Raw genomic sequence first — 22,520 nt, forward strand, 5'->3', positions numbered from 1 at the left:
TGGTGTCAAGACAAATTGCTTAAGCCTCCTAAGGTTGAAGAGGCGCTGTTGCGCCTTCTTCACCACACTGTCTGTGTGGCTGGACCATTTCAGTTTGTCAGTGATGTGTACACCAAGGAACTTGACGCTTTCCACCTGCTCCACTGCGGTCCCGTCGATGTGGATAGGGGGGTGCTCCCTCTGCTGTTTTCTGAAGTCCACAATCGGCTCCTTTTGTTGACGTTGAATGAGAGGTTGTTTTCCTGCCACCACACTCCCAAGGCCCTCACCACCTCCCAATAGGCTGTCTTGTCATTGTTGTAATCAGGCCTACTACTGTAGTGTCGTCTGCAAACTTGATGATTGAGTTGGAGGCATGCGTGGCCATGCATTCATGGGTGAACAGGGAGTACAGGAGGAGGCTGAGCACACTGTTGAGGATCAGCAGTGTGCTGAGGTGTTTCCTACCTTCACCACTTGGGGGTGGCCCATCAGGAAGTCCAGGACACAGTTGCACAGGGCGGGGTTCAGACCCAGGGCCTCGAGCCTAATGATGAGCTTGGAGGGTACTATGGCGTTGAATGCTGAGCTATAGTCAATGCACAGCATTCTTATTTGGGTCTAATCTTCTTTACTGGGCTCTACTGGTCTCTGGTGTTCTCTACTGGTCTCTGGTGTTCTCTACTGGTCTCTGGTGTTCTCTACTGGTCTCTGGTGTTCTCTACTGGGCTCTGGTGTTCTCTACTGGGCTCTGGTGTTCTCTACTGGGCTCTGGTATTCTCTACTGGGCTCTGGTATTCTCTGGTGTTCTCTACTGGGCTCTACTGGTCTCTGGTGTTCTCTACTGGGCTCTACTGGTCTCTGGTGTTCTCTACTGGTCTCTGGTGTTCTCTACTGGGCTCTGGTGTTCTCTACTGGGCTCTGGTGTTCTCTACTGGGCTCTGGTGTTCTCTGGTGTTCTCTACTGGTCTCTGGTGTTCTCTACTGGTCTCTGGTGTCCTCTACTGGTCTCTGGTGTCCTCTACTGGTCTCTGGTGTCCTCTACTGGGCTCTGGTGTTCTCTACTGGGCTCTGGTGTTCTCTACTGGGCTCTGGTGTTCTCTACTGGGCTCTGGTGTTCTCTACTGGGCTCTGGTGTTCTCTACTGGGCTCTGGTGTTCTCTACTGGTCTCTGGTGTTCTCTACTGGGCTCTGGTGTTCTCTACTGGGCTCTGGTGTTCTCTACTGGGCTCTGGTGTTCTCTACTGGGCTCTGGTGTTCTCTACTGGGCTCTACTGGTCTCTGGTGTTCTCTACTGGGCTCTACTGGTCTCTGGTGTTCTCTACTGGGCTCTACTGGTCTCTGGTGTTCTCTACTGGTCTCTGGTGTTCTCTACTGGTCTCTGGTGTTCTCTACTGGTCTCTGGTGTGCTCTACTGGGCTCTACTGGTCTCTGGTGTTCTCTACTGGGCTCTACTGGTCTCTGGTGTTCTCTACTGGTCTCTGGTGTTCTCTACTGGGCTCTGGTGTTCTCTACTGGGCTCTGGTGTTCTCTACTGGGCTCTACTGGGCTCTGGTGTTCTCTACTGGGCTCTGGTGTTCTCTACTGGGCTCTGGTGTTCTCTACTGGGCTCTACTGGTCTCTGGTGTTCTCTACTGGGCTTTAAAGCCCAGTGCAGATACATAAGATGTATCATGACTCAACGGTCTTAAGGAGTATTTGAACAGTCAATCTCATGACGTTTTAGAACTTCTCATGTTGTCTGTTGGAGTTTCCAAGATTCAACATATTACATTTAGCTTAAGTCTTGCGATAATCTATTTAGCCAATCAGAGACCAGTGCGCTAACATTCCGTGTTTAGACGAGCAGAGAGCTACCTAGAGAAGCAGAGAGCTACCTAGACAAGCAGAGAGCTACCTAGACAAGCAGCTAGCTAGCTAGAGAAGCAGGGAGCTAGTTAGACAAGCAGCTACCAAAGGGAGACAAGCAGAGACACACACGAGCAGCGAGCGAGCCGCCTGGACAAACACTCACTACCGAGTTCCAAACTGATTCTGGAAGCAATGTCAGCACAAGACTGACCTCAACCCCGACCTCAACCCCATCGAACACCTTTGGGATGAATTGTGTCACGAACCGGCTCAAAGCCCATAACAAAAGGGAGACCACGTGGAGATAAGGAGTAACAAAACATATATGTATTAAATAAAGTAAACTAAGTACAATATACAATGGTGTGTGTAATCAGTAGTGTAAGTGAGTGTTTTGCATGCATGAATGTGATAATGCAGGGTGTTGAAAGGTGCCAAAGCAAACAACCAAAAGCCACCAAGTGGTGTATTTATCCTGGGACACACCGGGCCCAGGTGTTTCCCATGTAGCCCCCCCCATAAAACCGGGGACCAACAAGGACCCCGGAACAACATACCGACCTCTGCGTCCCCAAATTGACACAGCCTCTGCGTCCCAAATTGACACAGCCTTTGCGTCCCAAATATATGAGGGGGTTATGTGCTCACACTTCCACTTGCCCCAGCCAACCTCCTCCTCCCCAGACCTCAGCAACCTTTGCGCACAGGAAGCAACGTTTAAGAGGAAAGATCAGGAGGGAACAGACAGGAAAGTTAGAACATGACAACCCCAAACAATGGTCAGTCACGTAAACATTCAGGGTCAGGGCACAAAAGACCGCATCAGCTACAAACTCCAACGAAAAGAACATCAGGGTCCTTCTTAATTTTTACAACGACTGCCAACGATTCATAGTCATTTCCCAACGATTCATAGTCACTTACCAACGTAACAGAATTTCACTAATTTCAATCATTCAACCTTGTAGTGTTCAGCGATCTTCAACAGCTGTTCTTTAGTACATAATTCTAACAGTTCCTCTGATGGAAAGCGAATGAACTCGTCTACATAAGAAACCATAGTCATAAGTAAATAATCTTGCTCAACCCCTCTGCTGAGCACATCAGACCACAACCAGAGAAATGACAATCACCCTGAGCACCACAAAAGAGAGATGAGATACGGAGCATCCCCAAAACCTACAATAACTCAACCCTAGTCTTTGTGCGGATTTGCGGTGGGTATTTACGCACTGTATCCCGCTGGCAAGGAAATACAACTCCCCCAGCATGCTGGCAAATTCCACCAAGCCACGGATGTGCCCCCGAGACAACTTCTCAGTCCACAGACACCACACAAAAATAACAAACATTTATCCATGCCCAACATATTTCAAAAATGAAACAAGTCGCTAAGCCTATCAGGGGAAAAGGCTATAGCTCCGGGTAGCAAGTTCCACTACCCTACCCAAATCTCCCACTGAGGTACACAGCCGATTTACTCACATCCTCAGACCAATGTCCCAACAGCAAGTAGAACAAGAGTTTCCAGGCTGGGCAGGGCCTGGAAACTAACCATTATACTCTCTCCAACGCAGCACACAAATCAAACAACAAAGGCAACCAATACTGGGCCTATCAAACTCAAACAAACACAATATGCAAACCAAACACGTACCTCCACGTTCTCCCAAACCAATACGTTCAAATATCCCGGATGAGCGCCCACTTGTCACGAACCGGCTCAAAGCCCGTAACAAAACATATATTCATTAAATAAAGTAAACTAAGTACAATATACAATGGTGTGTATAATCAGTAGTGTAAGTGAGTGTTTTGCATGCATGAATGTGGTAATGCAGGGTGTTGAAAGGTGCCAAAGCAAACAACCAAAAGCCACCAAGATGCACAACAAAATCTGTAAAGGTGTCTGCATGGAGAGAGTCTCCTCCATGAATGGGGAAGTGGTGTATTTATCCTGGGACACACCGGGCCCAGGTGTTTCCCATGTAGCTGACGACCCTCCCAACTCCGCCCACCTGCATCCTAATAAGGAGACAAGAACAAAGAGAGAATACGGCAGACAGAGTGGGAGGGTCGTCACAATTGGAATGCCAACTGTGAGCCTGGCCTAATCACCCAACCTCAAGCAATGTTCCAACATCTAGTGGAAAGCTTTCCCAGAAGAGTTGAGGCTGTTATAGCAGCAAAGGGGGGACCGACTCCATATTAATGCCCATGATTGTGGAATGAGATGTTGGACAAGTATGTCCACATAGTTTTGGCCATGTAGTGTTGCTAGCCTGGCATGCTGACCTTTCTAACAAGACAACAACTGTACCCTGTTTCTGGTGCATGTCATGACACTTGTTTGTTACAACAAGTGGCAACTTTTGTCAAAGTTTCCACTTGTTTGTTACAACAAGTGGCAACTTTTGTCAAAGTTTCCTCATGTTAATGTAAAGAGGCACCCTTACTGTGGAAACGGTCTCAACTGCACGTCTTGTCTTGATTTGAACTGGGTTTAATGGTCTCTAATGGTCTCTTTGCCCTTGTCTCTCTCTAGGTATTGACCTGATCGCTACGTTCTATGGGTGTCTGTACGCTGGCTGTGTTCCTGTCACCGTCAGACCCCCTCATCCTCAGAACCTGGCCACCACCCTGCCCACCGTCAAGATGATTGTAGAGGTACACAGCTCTCACTAACATGGCCTAGTTTAATCTCACTAACATGGCCTAGTTTAATCTCACTAACATGGCCTAGCCTAATCTCACCAGCATGGCCTAGCCTAATCTCACCAGCATGGCCTAGCCTAATCTCACCAGCATGGCCTAGCCTAATCTCACCAGCATGGCCTAGCCTAATCTCGCCAGAATAGCCTAATCTCGCCAGAATAGCCTAGCCTAATCTCGCCAGAATAGCCTCTCCTAATCTCGCCAGAATAGCCTCTCCTAATCTCGCCAGAATAGCCTCGCCTAATCTCGCCAGAATAGCCTAATCTCGCCAGAATGGCCTAATCTCGCCAGAATGGCCTAATCTCGCCAGAATGGCCTAATCTTGCCAGAATGGCCTAGCCTAATCTCGCCAGAATGGCCTAGCCTAATCTCGCCAGAATGGCCTAGCCTAATCTCGCCAGAATGGCCTAGCCTAATCTTGCTAACATGGCCTAGCCTAATCTCGCCAGCATAACCTAGCCTAATCTCGCCAACATGACCTATCTTAATCTCCTAGCCTAATATCGCTAACATGGCCTAGCCTAATCTTTCCAACATGGCCTAGCCTAATCTCGCTAATATTAGAGTAATTATCAATAATCTTACCCACTGTCAAGAAGATGGTAGAGGGACACAGCTGTCACTAACATAACTATGGGTGACTTCGGCGATGTCATTTACAAAATAGCCCCCAACACTCTACTCAGCAAATTGGATGCAGTCTATCACAGTGCCATCCGTTTTGTCACCAAAGCCCCATATCTTGTTATGGCTGCAATCCCAATACCGGGATCGATATGACAACTACCAGTGAAAATAGAGGGCGCCAAATTCAGACCACAGAAATCTCATAATTACAATTCCTAAAACATACATGTGTTTTATATCATTTTAAAGAAAATCCTGTTATTAATCCCACCAAAGTGTCCGATTTCAAATAGGCTTTTCAGCGAAAGCACTACAAACGATTATGTTAGGTCTCTACCAAAACCACAATAAGCACAGCCATTTTCCAAAAAGCAGAAATAAAGATAAAATTAATCACTAACCTTGAATTATCTTCATCAGATGACACTCATAGGACTTCATGTTACACAATACATGCATGTTTTGTTTGATAAAGTTCATATTTATATAAATACATCTGAGTTTACATTGGTTTATTAGATTCACTAGTTCCAAAAACATCAAGTGATTTTGCATAGCCACATCGTAAATGTAGATGGTAATATAAATTATACATATGGAATTATAGATATACCTCTCCTTAATGTAACCGCTGTGTCAGATTTCAAAAAAAGTTTACGGAAAAAGCAACACATGCAATAATCTGAGACGGCTCTCAGAACAGAAGCCAAATTAGCCGCCATGTTGGAGTCAACAGAAACCAGAAAATACATGATAAATGTTTCCTTACCTTTGATGAACTTCATCAGAATGCAGTCCTAGGAATCCCAGGTCCACAATAAATGCTTTATTTGTTCGAAAATGTCTGTTATTTATGTCCTATTAGCTACTTTGGTTAGCACATTTGGTAAACAATTCCAAAGTCACAAAGCGTGTCCACTATAACGTGACGAAATGTCCTAAAGTTCCCTAACAGTCAGTAGAAACATGTCAAACAATGTACTGAATCAATCTTTAGAATGTTGTTTACATATATCTTGAAGAACGTTCCAACCGGTGAATTAGAATGACTTCTGATGACCGGTGGAACACAGGTCCTTCCCCTGTGAACGCGCATGGTGTAAGAATGGTCAACTCGTGGCACTGGTGACTATTTCCTATGTGATTTGACCCCCCTTCACATTAGAGTCATCAGAAAAAGTTCTATTGACTGTTGACATCTAGTGGATGGCGTAGGAAGTGAAAACTCATCCATATCTTGCTGTAATTTCATGAGATCTTGGTTGAAAATCTGCCACCCCCAGAAAAGAAAAAAAAACAGGAAGTGGAATTTCTCAGGTTTTTGCCTGCTATATGAGTTCTGTTATACTCACATACATAATTCAAACAGTTTTAGAAACTTCAGAGTGTTTTCTATCCAATACTAATAATAATATGCATATAGTAGCAACTGAGACTGAGGAGCTGGCCGTTTACAATGGGCACCTTTTCATCCAAGCTACTCAATACTGCCCCTGCAGCCATAAAAAGAAACTGCCCACCACTGCGACCTGTATGCTCTCGTTGGCTGGCCCTCGCTTCATATTCATCGACAAACCCACTCGCTCCAGGTCATCTATAAGTCTTCTCTAGGTAAAGCCCCACCTTATCTCAGCTCACTGGTCACCATAGCAGCACCCACCCATAGCACACGCTCCAGCAGGTATATTTCACTGGTCACCCCCAAAGCCAAATCCTCCATTGGCCGTCTTTCCTTCCAGTTCTCTGCTGCCAATGACTGGAGCGAACTGCAAAAATCTCTGAAGCTGGAGACTCATATCTCCCTCACTAACTTTAAGTATCAGCTGTCAGAGCAGCTCACAGACCACTGCACCTGTACTTACCCATCTGTAAACAGCCCATCTACCTACCTCATCCACATACTGTTATTTATTTTTGCTCCTTTGCACCCCAGTATCTCTACTTGCACACTCCTCTTCTGCACATCTATCACTTCAGTGTTTAATTGCTATATTGTAATTATTTCGGCACTATGGTATATAGACTTTTTTTGTGTTATTGACTGTGTTTGTTTATTCCATGTGTAACTGTGTTGTTTGTGTCACTGCTTTGCTTTATCTTGGTCAGGTCGCAATTGTAAATGAGAAGTTGTGCTCAACCTTACCTGGTTAAATAAAGGTGAAATAACCAAAATAACACTGTGTGTGTGACAGGTCAGTAAATCGGTGTGTATCCTGACCACCCAAGCAATAATGAAGCTGTTGAAGTCCAAAGAGGCTGTGGCTGCTGTGGACGTCAAGTCATGGCCGATGGTACTGGACACAGGTAACAAACCCTCATTTACTCAAATCTAATGGTATAAGTCACATGCGCCGAATACAATCGGTGTAGACCTTACAGTGAAATGCTTACTTACGAGCCCCTAACCAAGAATGCAGTTTATAAAAAAAAAAAATACACATAAGAAATAAACAAGTAATTAAAGAGCAAAATAATAATAGCGAGACTATATACAGGGGGGTACCGGTACAGAGTCAATGTGCGGGGTCACCGGCTAGTTGAGGTAATATGTACATGTAGGTAGAGTTATTAAAGTGACTATTTATAGATGATAACAGAGAGTAGCAGCAGCGTTGAAAAGGGGGGGGGGGGGCGTGGCAATGCAAGTAGTCTGGGTAGCCATTTGATTAGATGTTCAGTCTTATGGCTTGGGGGTAGAAGCTGTTTAGAATCCTCTTGGACCAAGACTTGGCTCTCCAGTACTGCTTGATGTGTGGTAGTAGAGAGAACAGTCTATGACTAGGGTGACTGGAGTCTTTGACAATTTTTAGGGTCTTCCTCTAACACCGCCTGGTATAGATGTCCTGGATGGCAGGAAGCTTGGCCCCAGTGATGTACTGGGCCATTCTCACTACCCTCTGTAATGCCTTGCAGTCAGAGGCCGAGCAGTTGACATACCAGGCAGTGATGCAACCAGGATGCTCTCGATGTTGCAGCTGTAGAACCTTTTGAGGATCTGAGGAACCATGCCAAATCTTTTCAGTCACCTGAGGGGGAATAGGTTTTGTCGTGCTCTCTTCACAACTGTCTTGGTGTGCTTGGACCATGTTAGTTTGTTGGAGATGTGGACACCAAGGAACTTGAAGCTCTCAACCTGCTCTACTGCAGCTCCGAGAATGAGAATGGGGGCGTGCTTGGTCCTCTTTTTCCTATAGTCCACAGTCATCTCCTTTGTCTTGATCACGTTGAGGGAGAGGTTGTTGTCCTGGCACCACACGGCCAGGTCTCTGACTTCCTCCCTATAGGCTGTCTCGTTGTTGTCGGTGATCAGGTCTACCACTGTTGTGTCATCGGCAAACTTAATGATGGTGTTGGAGTTGTGCCTGGCCATGCAGTCATGTGTGAACAGGGAGTACAAGAGGGAAATGCGCACGCACCCCTGAGGGGCCCCTGTGTTGAGGATCAGTGTGGCGGATGTGTTGTTACCTACCCTCACCACCTGGGGGCGGCCCTCAAGAAGTCCAGGATCCAGTTGCAGAGGGAGGTGTTTAGTACTAGGTTACAGAGATTGTTGATGAGCTTTGAGGGCACTATATGGTGTTGAACACTGAGCTGTAGTCAATGAATAGCATTTTCACATGTCCAGGTGGGAAAGGGCAAAAGAGATTGCATCAAATGTTGGGGCGGTATGCAAATTGGATTGGGTCTAGGGTTTCTGGGATAATGTGTTGATATGAGCCATGGCCAGCCTTTCAAAGCACTTCATGGCTACAGATGTGAGTGCTACGGGTCGGTAGTCAGCTTGAAACATGTTGGTATTACAGACTCGGACAGAAAGAGGTTGAAAATGTCAATGAAGACACTTGCCAGTTGGTCAGCGCATGCTCACAGTGCACGTCCTGGTAATCCGTCTGGCCCTGCGGCCTTGTGAATGTTGACCTATTTAAAGCTCTTACTCACATCGGCTGCAGAGAGCTTCATCACAGTCTTCCGGAACAGCTGGTGTTCTCATGCATGTGCATGCATGTGCATAGCAGGATTTCTTATATTTATTTATTTTATTTATCTGTTATTTTACCAGGTAAGTTGACTGAGAATTTGCAGCAACGACCTGGGGAATAGTTACAGGGGAGAGGATGGGGATGAATGAGCCAATTGTAAACTGGGGATTATTAGGTGACCGTGATGGTTTGATGGCCAGATTGGAGATTTAGCCAGGACACCGGGGTTAACACCCCTACTCTTACGTAAAGTGCCATGGGATCTTTTAATGAGTGCTGAGAGTCAGGACACCCATTTAACGTCCCATCCGAAAGACGGCACCCTACACAGGGCAGTGCCCCCAATCACTGGCCTGCGGCATTGGGATATTTTTTAGACCAGAGGAAAGAGTGCCTCCTACTGGCCCTCCAACACCACTTCCAGCAGCATCTGGTCTCCCATCCAGGGACTGACCAGGACCAACCCAGCAGTGGTAAGCAGGGTGGTATGCTGCTGGCAAATAAGCTTCCAGGTTAGAGTCCCGCTCCTTGAGGCTGGCAGGTCTAGCCTTTAGCTCAGTGTGGATGTTGCCTGTAATCCATGGCTTCTGGTTGGGGTGTGTACGGTCACTGTGGGGATGAAGTTATCGATGCACTTATTGATGAAGCCAGTGACTGATGTGGTGTATTCCTCAATGCCATCGTAGGAATCTCTGAACATATTCCTGTCTGTGCTAGCAAAACAGTCCTGTAGCTTAGCATCTGCTTCATCAGTCCATCAGTCTAGTCACTGGTGCTTCCTGCTTAAATTTGAGCTTGTAAGCAGGAATCAGGAGGATAGAGCTATGGTCAGATTTTCCAAATGGAGGGCGAGGGAGAGCTTTGTATGAGTCTCTGTGTGTGGAGTATAGGTGGCCCAGAGTGTTTTTCTGGTTGCACATTTTAACATGCTGATAGAAATTTGGTAAAACTGATTTGTTTCCCTGCATTAAATTCCCCGGCCACTAGGAGCGCTGCCTCTGGGTGAGCATTTTCATGTTTGCTTATGGCGCAATACAGCTCATTCAATGCTGTATTAGTGCCAGCCTCTGACTGTGGTGGTATGTAAACCGCAACGAAAAATACAGATAAACTCTCTAGGTAGATTGTGGGGTCTACAGCTTTTCCTGAGATACTCTACCTCAGGCGAGCAATAGTTTGAGACTTCCTTAGATATCGTACACAAGCTGTTATTTACAAAAATACATATACCGCCTCCCCTTGTCTTACCAGACGCCGCTGTTCTATCCTGCCGATACATCTTATAACCAGTCGTCGTTCAGCCACGACTCCGTGAAGGATAAGATACTACAGTTTTGAATGTCCCGTTGGTAATTCTCCAAAGATTGCACGTTATCTAGCAGAAAGGAAGGAAGTGGGGGTTTATTCAATCGCCTACGAATTCTCAAAAGGCAGCCCACACTGTGGCCCCTTGTTCTCTGCTGCCTCTTCATGCAAATCACGGGGATCTGGGCCTGTTCCCGGGAAAGCAGTGTATCGTTCGCGTCGGGCTCGTCGGACTTGTTAAAGGAAAAAAAGGATTCTGCCAGTCTGTGGTGAGTAATCGCAGTCCTGATTTCCAGAAGTTATTTTCGGTCCTAAGTGACGATAGCGGCAACATTATAAATGACAAAATAAGTTACAAAATAACACAAATAAAAAACTAAAAAACAATCGGTTGGGGGCACGTAAAACATCAGCCTTCTTCTCCGGCGCCATTATTACATGCTGCTCTGGACTGTGTGTGAAATCCATCCCTCCAAACCTATTGTTATTCTCCCAACCCCAGACGACCTCCCCAGGACGAAGAGGCTTCAGATCTACAAACCTCCCACCCCAGAGATGCTGGCATACCTGGACTTCAGTGTGTCCACCATGGGCATCCTGGCTGGAGTCAAGGTAAACTAACCCCTGACTGTACCTGGACTTCAGTGTGTCCACCATGGGCATCCTGGCTGGAGTCAAGGTAAACTAACCCCTGACTGTACCTGGACTTCAGTGTGTCCACCATGGGCATCCTGGCTGGAGTCGAGGTCTGACCTACAATCTACAGTAGTTGTTCTGTTAGAGGGACCTGGGAACAGACTGTGTACTACCCATACTGTACACTGTTAGTTTGAGCGGTACTACCAGAGAGACTGTAGTGTGCCACCAGACAGTCGTTCTGTTATCTCTTCCTCCAGATGTCCCATGCTGCCACCAGTGCCTTGTGTCGTTCCATCAAGCTGCAGTGTGAGCTGTACCCGTCCCGCCAGATAGCCATCTGTCTGGACCCCTACTGCGGCCTGGGCTTCGCTCTCTGGTGCCTCAGCAGGTAAAGGACATGTACAGTGAGTGCATAGCAATATTTTGGGACTGTAAGCTAGCACAGTTAGTGCTCATGTGGTGTAGCAGGGAGATCCTGGTTCTCTCTCTAGAGTTGGACAATAACCTGGCCTCTCTCTCTCTGTCTTTCTCTAGTGTATACTCTGGCCACCAGTCGATCCTGGTTCCTCCTCTAGAGTTGGACAATAACCTGGCCTCTCTCTCTCTGTCTTTCTCTAGTGTATACTCTGGCCACCAGTCGATCCTGGTTCCTCCTCTAGAGTTGGACAGTAATGTTTCTCTGTGGTTGTCAGCTGTCAGCCAGTATAAAGTCAGAATCACATTCTGCTCCTACTCTGTCATGGAGATGTGTACCAAGGGCTTGGGGACACAGACTGAGACACTACGGGTTAGTATGCACTCACACAGGCAGCAAACACACCACACACACTCACATGGATGCACACACACCACACACATACTGTCTGAATTGCTTCCTTTTCTTTTCTCTTCCCTGTGTGTGTGTGTGTGTGTGTGTGTGTGTGTGTGTGTGTGTGTGTGTGTGTGTGTGTGTGTGTGTGTGTGTGTGTAGTTGCGTAACATAAACCTGTCGTGTGTTAGGACCTGTATGGTTGTAGCAGAGGAGCGTCCTCGTATCACTCTGACCCAGTCCTTCTCTAAGATCTTTAAAGACCTGGGTTTGTCTCCTCGAGCCGTCAGCACCACCTTCGGCTGCAGGGTCAACATGGCCGTCTGTCTGCAGGTGAGTGCAAAATAAAGATTAGATTGATATCTGGCTTCTAGAATAGATTTGCTCTGTTTCAACTCCCATTTAGTCTTTAATGGAGATAATATAAATAGAGGAGGATATTGTGTCTGTGGGTGAGATGTACAGTGTGTTCGGAAAGTATTCAGACCCCTTCACTTTTTCCACCTTTTGTTACATTGCAGCCTTATTCTAAAATTGATTAAATAAAACTTTATTACTTGTGGAGCCGTTATGTAGCTAGCTATGTCCCTGTGGAGACGTTACCTAGCTAGCTATGTCCCTGTGGAGACGTTACCTAGCTAGCTATGTCCCTGTGGAGACGTTACCTAGCTAGCTATGTCCCTGTGGAGACGTTACCTAGCTAGCTATGTCCCTGTGGAGACGTTACCTAGCTAGCTATGTCCCTGTGGAGACGTTACCTAGCTAGCTATATCCCTGTGGAGACGTTACCTAGCTAGCTATGTCCCTGTGGAGACGTTATCTATCCATCTATGTCCCTATGGAGACGTTATCTACCTAGCTATGTCCCTGTGGAGACATTATCTAGCTAGCTATGTCCCTCTGGAGAAGTTATCTAGTTAGCTAGCTATGTCCCTGTGGAGACGATATCTAGCTAGCTCTGTCCCTGTGGAGATGTTATCCAGCTAGCTCTGTCCATGTGGACATGTTATCCAGCTAGCTCTGTCCCTGTGGAGACGTTATCTAGCTAGCTCTGTCCCTGTGGAGATGTTATCCAGCTAGCTATGTCCATGTGGACATGTTATCCAGCTAGCTCTGTCCCTGTGGACATGTTATCCAGCAAGCTCTGTCCCTGTGGAGATGTTATCCAGCTAGCTCTGTCCCTGTGGAGATGTTATCCAGCTAGCTATGTCCATGTGGAGATGTTATCCAGCTAGCTATGTCCATGTGGAGATGTTATCCAGCTAGCTATGTCCATGTGGAGATGTTATCCAGCTAGCTCTGTCCCTGTGGAGATGTTATCCAGCTAGCTCTGTCCATGTGGACATGTTATCCAGCTAGCTCTGTCCCTGTGGAGATGTTATCTATCTAGCTCTGTCCCTGTGGAGATGTTATCCAGCTAGCTCTGTCCCTGTGGAGATGTTATCCAGCTAGCTCTGTCCATGTGGACATGTTATCCAGCTAGCTCTGTCCCTGTGGAGACGTTATATAGCTAGCTATGTCCCTCTGGAGAAGTTATCTAGTTAGCTAGCTATGTCCCTGTGGAGACGATATCTAGCTAGCTCTGTCCCTGTGGAGATGTTATCCAGCTAGCTCTGTCCATGTGGACATGTTATCCAGCTAGCTATGTCCCTGTGGAGACGTTATCTAGCTAGCTCTGTCCCTGTGGAGATGTTATCCAGCTAGCTCTGTCCATGTGGACATGTTATCCAGCTAGCTCTGTCCCTGTGGAGACGTTATCTAGCTAGCTCTGTCCCTGTGGAGATGTTATCCAGCTAGCTATGTCCATGTGGACATGTTATCCAGCTAGCTCTGTCCCTGTGGACATGTTATCCAGCAAGCTCTGTCCCTGTGGAGATGTTATCCAGCTAGCTCTGTCCCTGTGGAGATGTTATCCAGCTAGCTATGTCCATGTGGAGATGTTATCCAGCTAGCTATGTCCATGTGGAGATGTTATCCAGCTAGCTATGTCCATGTGGAGATGTTATCCAGCTAGCTTTGTCCCTGTGGAGATGTTATCCAGCTAGCTCTGTCCATGTGGACATGTTATCCAGCTAGCTCTGTCCCTGTGGAGATGTTATCTATCTAGCTCTGTCCCTGTGGAGATGTTATCCAGCTAGCTCTGTCCCTGTGGAGATGTTATCCAGCTAGCTCTGTCCATGTGGACATGTTATCCAGCTAGCTCTGTCCCTGTGGAGACGTTATATAGCTAGCTATGTCCCTGTGGAGACGTTATCTAGCTAGCTATGTCCCTGTGGAGACGTTATCTATCCAGCTATGTCCCTGTGGAGACGTTATCTATCCAGCTATGTCCCTGTGGAGACGTTATCTATCCAGCTATGTCCCTGTGGAGACGTTATCTATCCAGCTATGTCCCTGTGGAGACGTTATCTAGCTAGCTAGCTCTGTCCCTGTGGAGACGTTATCTAGCTAGCTAGCTCTGTCCCTGTGGAGACGTTATCTAGCTATCTATGTCCCTGTGGAGACGTTATCCAGCTAGCTCTGTCCTTTGTTAATTTGCTCGCTGAAAGGTAGAGCCTGCTGTTTTTTTTCTCCCTTTGAAGCCATGGGGATTGTTTTTGTTAGCACACCACAAGTTCCTTCCCGGGTCCGACCTCTATTTGGAGCCACGCCTCGCAGTTGTATGATTCGCTAAAATTAAATGATGTCCAAGACTTTACTCGGTTAGGTCACTCCTATAGAATTGTATGGTCACTCCCACTAAGGCCAAATATGAATGGTTATATTCCAGGCATATGTATGTGTTCAATAGCCTGGAAGCGAGGTTAATCAATCAATCAAACAATCAAATGTATTTATAAAGCCCTTCTTACATCAGCTGATGTCACAAAGTGCTGTACAGAAACCCAGCCTAAAACCCCAAACAGCAAGCAATGCAGGTGTAGAAGCACGGTGGCTAGGAAAAACTCCCTAGAAAGGCAAAAACCTAGGAAGACACCTAGAGAGGAACCAGGCTATGAGGGGTGGCCAGTCTTCTTCTGGCTGTGCCGGGTGAAGATTATAACAGAACATGGCCAAGATGTTCAAATGTTCATAGGTGGCCAGCAGGGTCAAATAATAATAATAATCACATTGGTTGTCGAGGGTGCCACAGGTCAGCACCTCAGGAGTTTTTTATTTTTTTTATTTCACCTTTTTTTAACCAGGTAGGCTAGTTGAGAACAAGTTCTCATTTGCAACTGCGACCTGGCCAAGATAAAGCGTAGCAATTCGACATACAACAACAGAGTTACACATGTAATAAACAAAACATACAGTCAATAATACAGTAGAACAAAAGAAAACAAAAAGTATATATACAGTGAGTGCAAATGAGGTAAGTTAAGGAAATAAATAGGCCATGGTGGCGACGTAATTACAATATAGCAATTAAACACTGGAATGGTAGATCGGCAGAAGATGAATGTGCAGGTAGAGATACTGGGGTGCAAAGGAGCAAAATAAATAAATAAATACCAGTATGTGGATGAGGTAGGTAGATGGGCTGTTTACAGATGGGTAAGTACAGGTGCAGTGATCTGTAAGCTGCTCTGACAGCTGGCGCTTAAAGCTAGTGAGGGAGATGTGAGTCTCCAGCTTCAGAGATTTTTGCAATTTGTTCCAGTCATGGGCAGCAGAGAACTGGAAGGAAAGATGACCGAAGGAGGAATTGGCTTTTGGGGTGGCCAGTGAAATGTAGCATGCGCTCCAGCAGGTATGAGTGAGTGCTACTATGGTGACCAGTGAGCTGAGATAAGGTGAGGCTTTACCTAGCAGCGACTGGTAGATAACCTGTAGCCAGTGGGTTTGGCGACGAGTATGAAGCGAGGGCCAGCCAACGAGAGCATACAGGTCGCAATGGTGGGTAGTGTATGGGGCTTTGGTGACAAAACGGATGGCACTGTGATAGACTGCATCCAGTTTGTTGAGTAGAGTGTTGGAGGCTATTTTATAGATGACATCACTGAAGTCGGATCGGTAGGATGGTCAGTTTTACGAGGGTATGTTTGGCAGCATGAGTGAAGGATGCTTTGTTGCGATATAGGAAGCCTATTCTAGATTTAATTTTGGATTGGAGATGCTTAATGTGAGTCTGGAAGGAGAGTTTACAGTCTAACCAGACACCTAGGTATTTGTAGTTGTCCACGTATTCTAAGTCAGAGCCGTCCAGAGTAGCGATGCTGGACGGGCGAGCAGGTGCGGGCAGCGATCGGTTGAAGAGCATGCATTTAGTTTTACTTGCGTTGAAGCGCAGTTGGAGGCCACGGAAGGAGAGTTGTATGGTATTGAAGCTCGTCTGGAGGTTAGTTAACACAGTGTCCAAGGAGGGGCCAGAAGTATACAGAATGGTGTCGTCTGCGTAGAGGTGGATCAGAGAATCACCAGTAGCAAGAACAAGCCTATGAATACGGCTGCCAGTAATTTTTCTTATCGATGGAGGTTATGATGTCGTTTAGAACCTTGAGCGTGGCTGAGGTGCACCCTCAATTAATATCAGTTGGCTTCTCATAGCCGATCATTCAGAGTATCTCTACCGCTCCCTCTAGAGAGTTGAAGAGAGAGAGAGAGAGAGAGAGAGAGAGAGAGAGAGAGAGAGAGAGAGAGAGAGAGAGAGAGAGAGAGAGAGAGAGAGAGAGAGAGAGAGAGAGAGAGAGAGAGAGAGAGAGAGAGAGAGAGAGAGAGAGAGAGAGAGAGAGAGAGAGAGCTTGCATTCACACAGGAGAAGTACTCCAGACTGACCCTAGCCCCCCGACACATGAACTTTTGCAGCATAAATACTGGAGGCTGAGACAGAAGGGGTCGGGAGACACTGTGGCCCCATCCGATGATACCCCCAGGCAGGGCTAAACAGGAAGGATATAACCCCACCAACTTTGCCAAAGCACAGTCCCCACACCGCTGGAGGGATATCTTCAACCACCAACTCACCATCCTGAGACAAGGCAGAGTATAGCCCACAAAGATCTCCGCCACGGCACAACCCAAGGGGGGGCCGCCAGCCTTGTTAGGCACCATGTGCCTCCAGGGAGGGGGAGGGGCTGCTGTGTGTTGTTTTGTATGAAGTGTAGATAGTTGTTTACTTGGTTGTAGATGGCTGTATAGATGTTGTTTACTTGGCTATTTAGATGGCTGTGTAGATGGTTGTTTAATTGGCTGTATAGATGGACATTTAGATGGTTGTTTACTTGGCTGTATGGATGGCTGTGTAGATGGCTGTATAGATGTTGTTTACTTGGCTATATAGATGGCCATTTAGATGGCTGTATAGATGTTGTTTACTTGGCTATATAGATGGCCATTTAGATGGCTGTGTAGATGGTTTTTTAATTGGCTGTATAGATGGTCATTTAGATGGTTATTTACTTGGCTGTGTTGGTTCCACTTTTCTGGGCTCTTATTTACTTAACAAATAAGGAACACTCAAAATGTGCACTTGTAAATCATCATTTGAATCAAAATACAGCTGTAGACAGAAGTAAAACATCACACATACAACTAATGTCTCTCCTGAGTTCTGCAAAATAGGAAAAGTCCAAGTTGCTTTTAATGTGCTTGCAGTCAACACCTTCTCCTCATTAGACCAAGCCCATGCATATACAGTTATACAAACCTACAGGAGAAAACAATAGTTCCAGAGTTTTCTAAGGGCTCAGCAGTAATTTTCCACTCCCTAAGTTACTTTATAGTGGTATGTCTGACTAGTCTCTTATCTCTTTCACTCCCCTGCAGGGTTTTGTGTCTATGAATCTCTTTTAGCCTTGAGGCGTTTTCTCACAGATACCCTGTTTTGACTGCAATAACTCGCACATCTCTCAGACCGTTTCTTATAAGAGGCAGAGACTAGAAAAGAACTGTGGACCAGGATGAAATGAATATATATATATTCCTAATCTGTAGTCCAGGACCCTATAAATGTAGTGGGGGAGGGTTTTATAGCCCTTCCCATTCAATTAATACAACATAAACATAATCAATTATTATAATACATCAATCGTTTGGTGCAGCCCCCATCATGACCCCATCAGCTGTATAGATGGCCATTTAGATATTTGTTTACTTGGCTGTATAGGTGGCCATTTAGATGGCTGTATAGATGGTTGTTTACTTGTCTGTATAGGTGGTTGTTTACTTGGCTGTATAGGTGGTTGTTTACTTGGCTGTATAGATGGCCATTTAGATGGGTGGTTGTTTAATTGTCTGTATAGATGGTTGTTTCCTTGTCTGTATAGATGGTTGTTTACTTTGCTGTTTAGATGGTTGTTTACTTGGCTATATAGGTGGCCATTTAGATGGCTGTGTAGATAGTTGTTTCCTTGTCTGTATAGATGGTTGTTTACTTGGCTGTTTAGATTGTTGTTTACTGGCTGTATAGATGGCAATTTAGATGGCTGTGTAGATAGTTGTTTACTTGGCTGTATAGATGGCCATTTAGATGGCTGTGTAGATAGTTGTTTACTTGTCTGTATAGATGGTTCTTTACTTGTCTGTATAGATGGCCATTTAGATGGCTGTGTAGATAGTTGTTTACTTGGCTGTATAGATGGCTGTTTTGATGTCTGTCTCCCTGCTTTGTCAATAACTCTCCCATCACAGCGATATCATCAGCTTCCACTTTCCCGCCATTCAGTACTGGGTCTGAAGCATCAGGTCTGTCATGGTCAGAACCAGCTCTCTGTCTCTCCCTGTGTTGTTCACACCTGTCTGTCTGTCTCTGTAGGGTACGTCAGGACCAGACCCTACCACAGTCTACCTGGACATGAGAGCTCTGAGACATGAAAGGTATGATTCCACTGACCTCACCTTTACCTCACTATATTAAATAGGTCTTTATGTCCAGGACTATATTAAATAGGTCTTTATGTCCAGGACTATATTATATAGGTCTTTATGTCCAGGACTATATTATATAGGTCTTTATGTCCAGGACTATATTATATAGGTCTTTATGTCCAGGACTATATTATACAGGTCTTTATGTCCAGGACTATATTATACAGGTCTTTATGTCCAGGAAGGCCTTAAGACCTGAATTACAAAAACAAATCAGTTGATTGGCTAATGTTGTGTTGTGTAATCTGATGTGTTATTGGTTGACTAATAACAGTTATTGTGTGTGTAATATCACCAGGGTTCGTATGGTAGAGAGAGGCTCTCCACACAGTCTGTCTCTCATGGAGTCTGGCAAGGTAAGACACCTACCTCATGGATAGATTCTTATATTATACTGGACTGAAATATTTAGTGTCTGCACTGTGTTATCTGATTGTTGTGTCAACCAGATTCTACCTAGGGATGAAGGTTTACCGTAGTAAAATTGTGATGTGTTACCCAGATCCTACCTGGGGTAAGGGTTACCGTAATAACAACGTGATGTGTTACCCAGATCCTACCTGGGGTGAGGGTTACCGTAGTAACAATGTGATGTGTTACCCAGATCCTACCTGGGGTGAGGGTTACCGTAGTAACAATGTGTTGTGTTAAGCATATCCTACCTGGGGTGAGGGTTACCGTAGTAACAGTGTGTTGTGTTAAGCATATCCTACCTGGGGTGAGGGTTACCGTAGTAACAATGTGTTGTTTTAACCTGATCCTGCCTGGGGTGAAATTTAGGGTTACCATAGTAACAATGTGTTGTGTTAACCAGATCCTTTCTGGGATTAAGGTTAGGGTTACCGTAGTAACAATGTGTTGTGTTAACTAGATCCTGCCTGGGGTGAAGGTTAGGGTTACCGTAGTAACAATGTGTTGTGTTAACCAAATCCTTCCAGGGGTGAAGGTTAGGGTTACCGTAGTAACAATGTGTTCTGTTACTAACCAGATCCTTCCTGGGGTGAAGGTGGTTATCGCCAACACAGAGACCAAAGGACCTCTAGGAGACTCCCACCTGGGAGAGGTGAGACAAATTCTACAGGTCATATTACATGGCTATATGTCCTTTATCTGTCCTACTATGAGGCAGATGATCATTACTATATGACTATGTATGGCCCTGGAGGATAGCTATAGTATACAGTACCAGTCAAAATGTTGGACACCTGCTCATTCCAGAGTTTTTCATTATTTTGACGATTTTCTACATTGTAGAATAATAGTGAAGACATCAAAACTATGAAATGACATATCATGTAGTAACCAAAAAAAGTGTTGAACAAATCTAAATTTATTTGAGGTTCTTCAAAGTAGCCACCCTTTGCCTTGATGACAGCTTTGCACACTCTTGGCATTCTCTCAACCAGCTTCATGAGGTAATCATCTGGAATGTATTTCAATTAACATGTGTGCCTTGTTAAAAGTTAAATAGTGGAATTTCTTTCCTTAATGCTTTCGAGCCAATCAGCTGTGTTGTAACATGGGTTAGGGTTAGGGTGGTATACAGAAGATAGTCCTATTTGGTTAAAGTCCATATTATGGCAAGAACACCTCGAATAAGCAAAGAGAAATGACAGTCCATCATTACTTTAAGACATGAAGGTCAGTCAATCTGGAAAATTTCAGGAACTTTGAAAGTTTCTTGAACTGCAGTCGCAAAAACCATCAAGTGCTGTGATGAAACTGGCTCTCATGAGAACCACCACAGGAAAAGAAGACCCAGAGTTTCCTCTGCTGCAGAGGATAAGTTCATTAGAGTTAACTGTCTCTCATCTCATGAGGACCACCACAGGAAAGGAAGACCCATAGTTTCCTCTGCTGTAGAGGATAAGTTCATTAGAGTTACCAGTCTCAGAATTTTGAACCCAAACTTTTGAACAGTAGTGTGCATATAAACTCAGCAAAAAAAGAAACATCCCTTTTTCAGGACTAGCTTTCAAAGATAATTAGTAAAAATCCAAATAACCTCACAGATCTTCATTGTAAAGGGTTTAAACACCGTTTCACATGCTTGTTCAATGACCCATGAACAATTAATGAACATGCACCTGTGAAACGGCCATTAACAGCTTACAGACGGTAGGCAATTAAGGTCACAGTTATGAAAGCTTAGGACACTAAAGAGGCCTTTCTACTGACTCTGAAAAACACCAAAAGAAAGATGCCCAGGGTCCATGCTCATCTGCGTGAACGTGCCTTAGGATTATCCAAGATGGCGTAGCAGTCGGACATGTGTTTTGTCTTGTCCCATGTAAATATAGTTTTCTCCCTCGTTTTTTTTTCGTATAGATTTCATATATATTCTAATCTCACTTTCAATCCACGGACTGAATATACTCTCCTGCATCCCGCCTCACCCAATGTGGTTAGGATCTGCTATTTTTATACTTTAGAACCTGAACCCCCATCAGAAGCTAGCCAGCTACTGGCTAGTAGTCAGTTAGCCACTTCTAGCGGTCTTCACTGTTAACTTAGACACAAGCAAGCCTCAGCTTGGTAATACCTGCCAGTCTGCACAGCGCGATATCAACCGAGAGCATATCGGACTGCTTTTTCTCTACCACATCTCCGGATTCCTACCGCAAGCTCTGAACCTTTACACCGGATCATTGCAGCTAGCTAGCAATCTGAGTGGCTACCTCTGGCTAATGTCTCTGTCCCGAAGCAAGCACCAGTTAGCCTTGAGCTAGCCTCCCTAAAACACTTCCGCGAGCAGGCCTTTCTAATCGACCTTGCCTGGGTATCCTGGAAGGATATTGACCTCATCCCTTCAGTAGAGGATGCCTGGTTGCTCTTTAAAAGTGCTTTCCTCACCATCTTAAAAAAACATGTCCAGTTAAAAAAATGTAGAACTAAGAACAGATAAAGCCCCTGGTTCACCCCAGACTTTGACTGCCCTTGACCAGCACAAAAACATCCTGTGGCGTTCTGCATTCACATCGAAAATGCCCCCCTGATTTGAAACTTTTCAGGGAAATCAGGAACCAAAATACACAGTCAGTCAGAAAAGCAAAGGCTAACTTTTTCAAACAGAAATGTGCATCCTGTAGCACAAACTCCAAAACATTTTGGGACACTGTAAAGTCCATGGAAAATAAGAGCACCTCTTCCCAGCTGCCCACTGCACTGAGGCTAGGAAACACTGTCACCACCGATAATCGAGAATTTCAATAAGTATTTTTCTACGGCTGGCCATGCTTTCCACCTGGCTACCCCTACCCCGGCCAACACCCCCCACAGCAACTTGCCCCGAGCCCCCCCTTCCCGCTTCTCCTTCACCCAAACACAGACAGCTGATGTTCTGAAAGAGCTGCAAAATCTGGATCTCTACAAATCAGCTGGGCTAGACCCTCTCTTTCTAAAATTATCTGCCAAAATTGTTGCAACCCCTATCACTAGCCTTTTTTATTTATCCGTTATTTTACCAGGTAAGTTGACTGAGAACTTTCTCATTTTGCAGCAAAGACCTGGGGAATAGTTACAGGGGAGAGGAGGGGGATGAATGAGCCAATTGTAAACTGGGGTTTATTAGGTGACCGTGATGGTTTCAGGGCCAGATTGGGAATTTAGCCAGGACACCAGGGTTAACACCCCTACTCTTACGATAAGTGCCATGGGATCTTTAATGACCCCAGAGAGTCAGGACACCCGTTTAACGTCCCATCCGAAAGACTGCACCCTACACAGGGCAGTGTCCCCAATCACTGCCCTGGGGCATTGGGATATTT

The 22,520-nt window shown here is 45.5% G+C and overlaps 1 protein-coding gene across 9 annotated transcripts in view; it reads left to right on the forward strand.

Annotated features, from left to right (window-relative positions):
• Window positions 1–22,520, forward strand: part of dip2a (disco-interacting protein 2 homolog A) — a 232,025-nt gene that overhangs the window by 193,674 nt on the left and 15,831 nt on the right. For all 9 annotated transcript variants that reach the window (XR_005038847.1, XR_005038848.1, XR_005038849.1 and 6 more), the window contains 9 exons: window positions 4,376–4,497; window positions 7,365–7,476; window positions 10,960–11,069; window positions 11,354–11,484; window positions 11,715–11,883; window positions 12,067–12,237; window positions 18,641–18,702; window positions 19,052–19,109; window positions 19,742–19,816. Coding sequence is in view for 6 of the 9 variants with exons in the window: in XM_036959437.1 (XP_036815332.1) it covers window positions 4,376–4,497; window positions 7,365–7,476; window positions 10,960–11,069; window positions 11,354–11,484; window positions 11,715–11,883; window positions 12,067–12,237; window positions 18,641–18,702; window positions 19,052–19,109; window positions 19,742–19,816 (1,010 nt within the window). In the remaining 3 variants the exon portion in view is untranslated. The remainder of the gene's footprint in view (window positions 1–4,375; window positions 4,498–7,364; window positions 7,477–10,959; window positions 11,070–11,353; window positions 11,485–11,714; window positions 11,884–12,066; window positions 12,238–18,640; window positions 18,703–19,051; window positions 19,110–19,741; window positions 19,817–22,520) is intronic.

The sequence above is a fragment of the Oncorhynchus mykiss genome, chromosome 22 (assembly GCF_013265735.2).
Source record: "Oncorhynchus mykiss isolate Arlee chromosome 22, USDA_OmykA_1.1, whole genome shotgun sequence".
Lineage (NCBI taxonomy): Eukaryota > Metazoa > Chordata > Actinopteri > Salmoniformes > Salmonidae > Oncorhynchus > Oncorhynchus mykiss.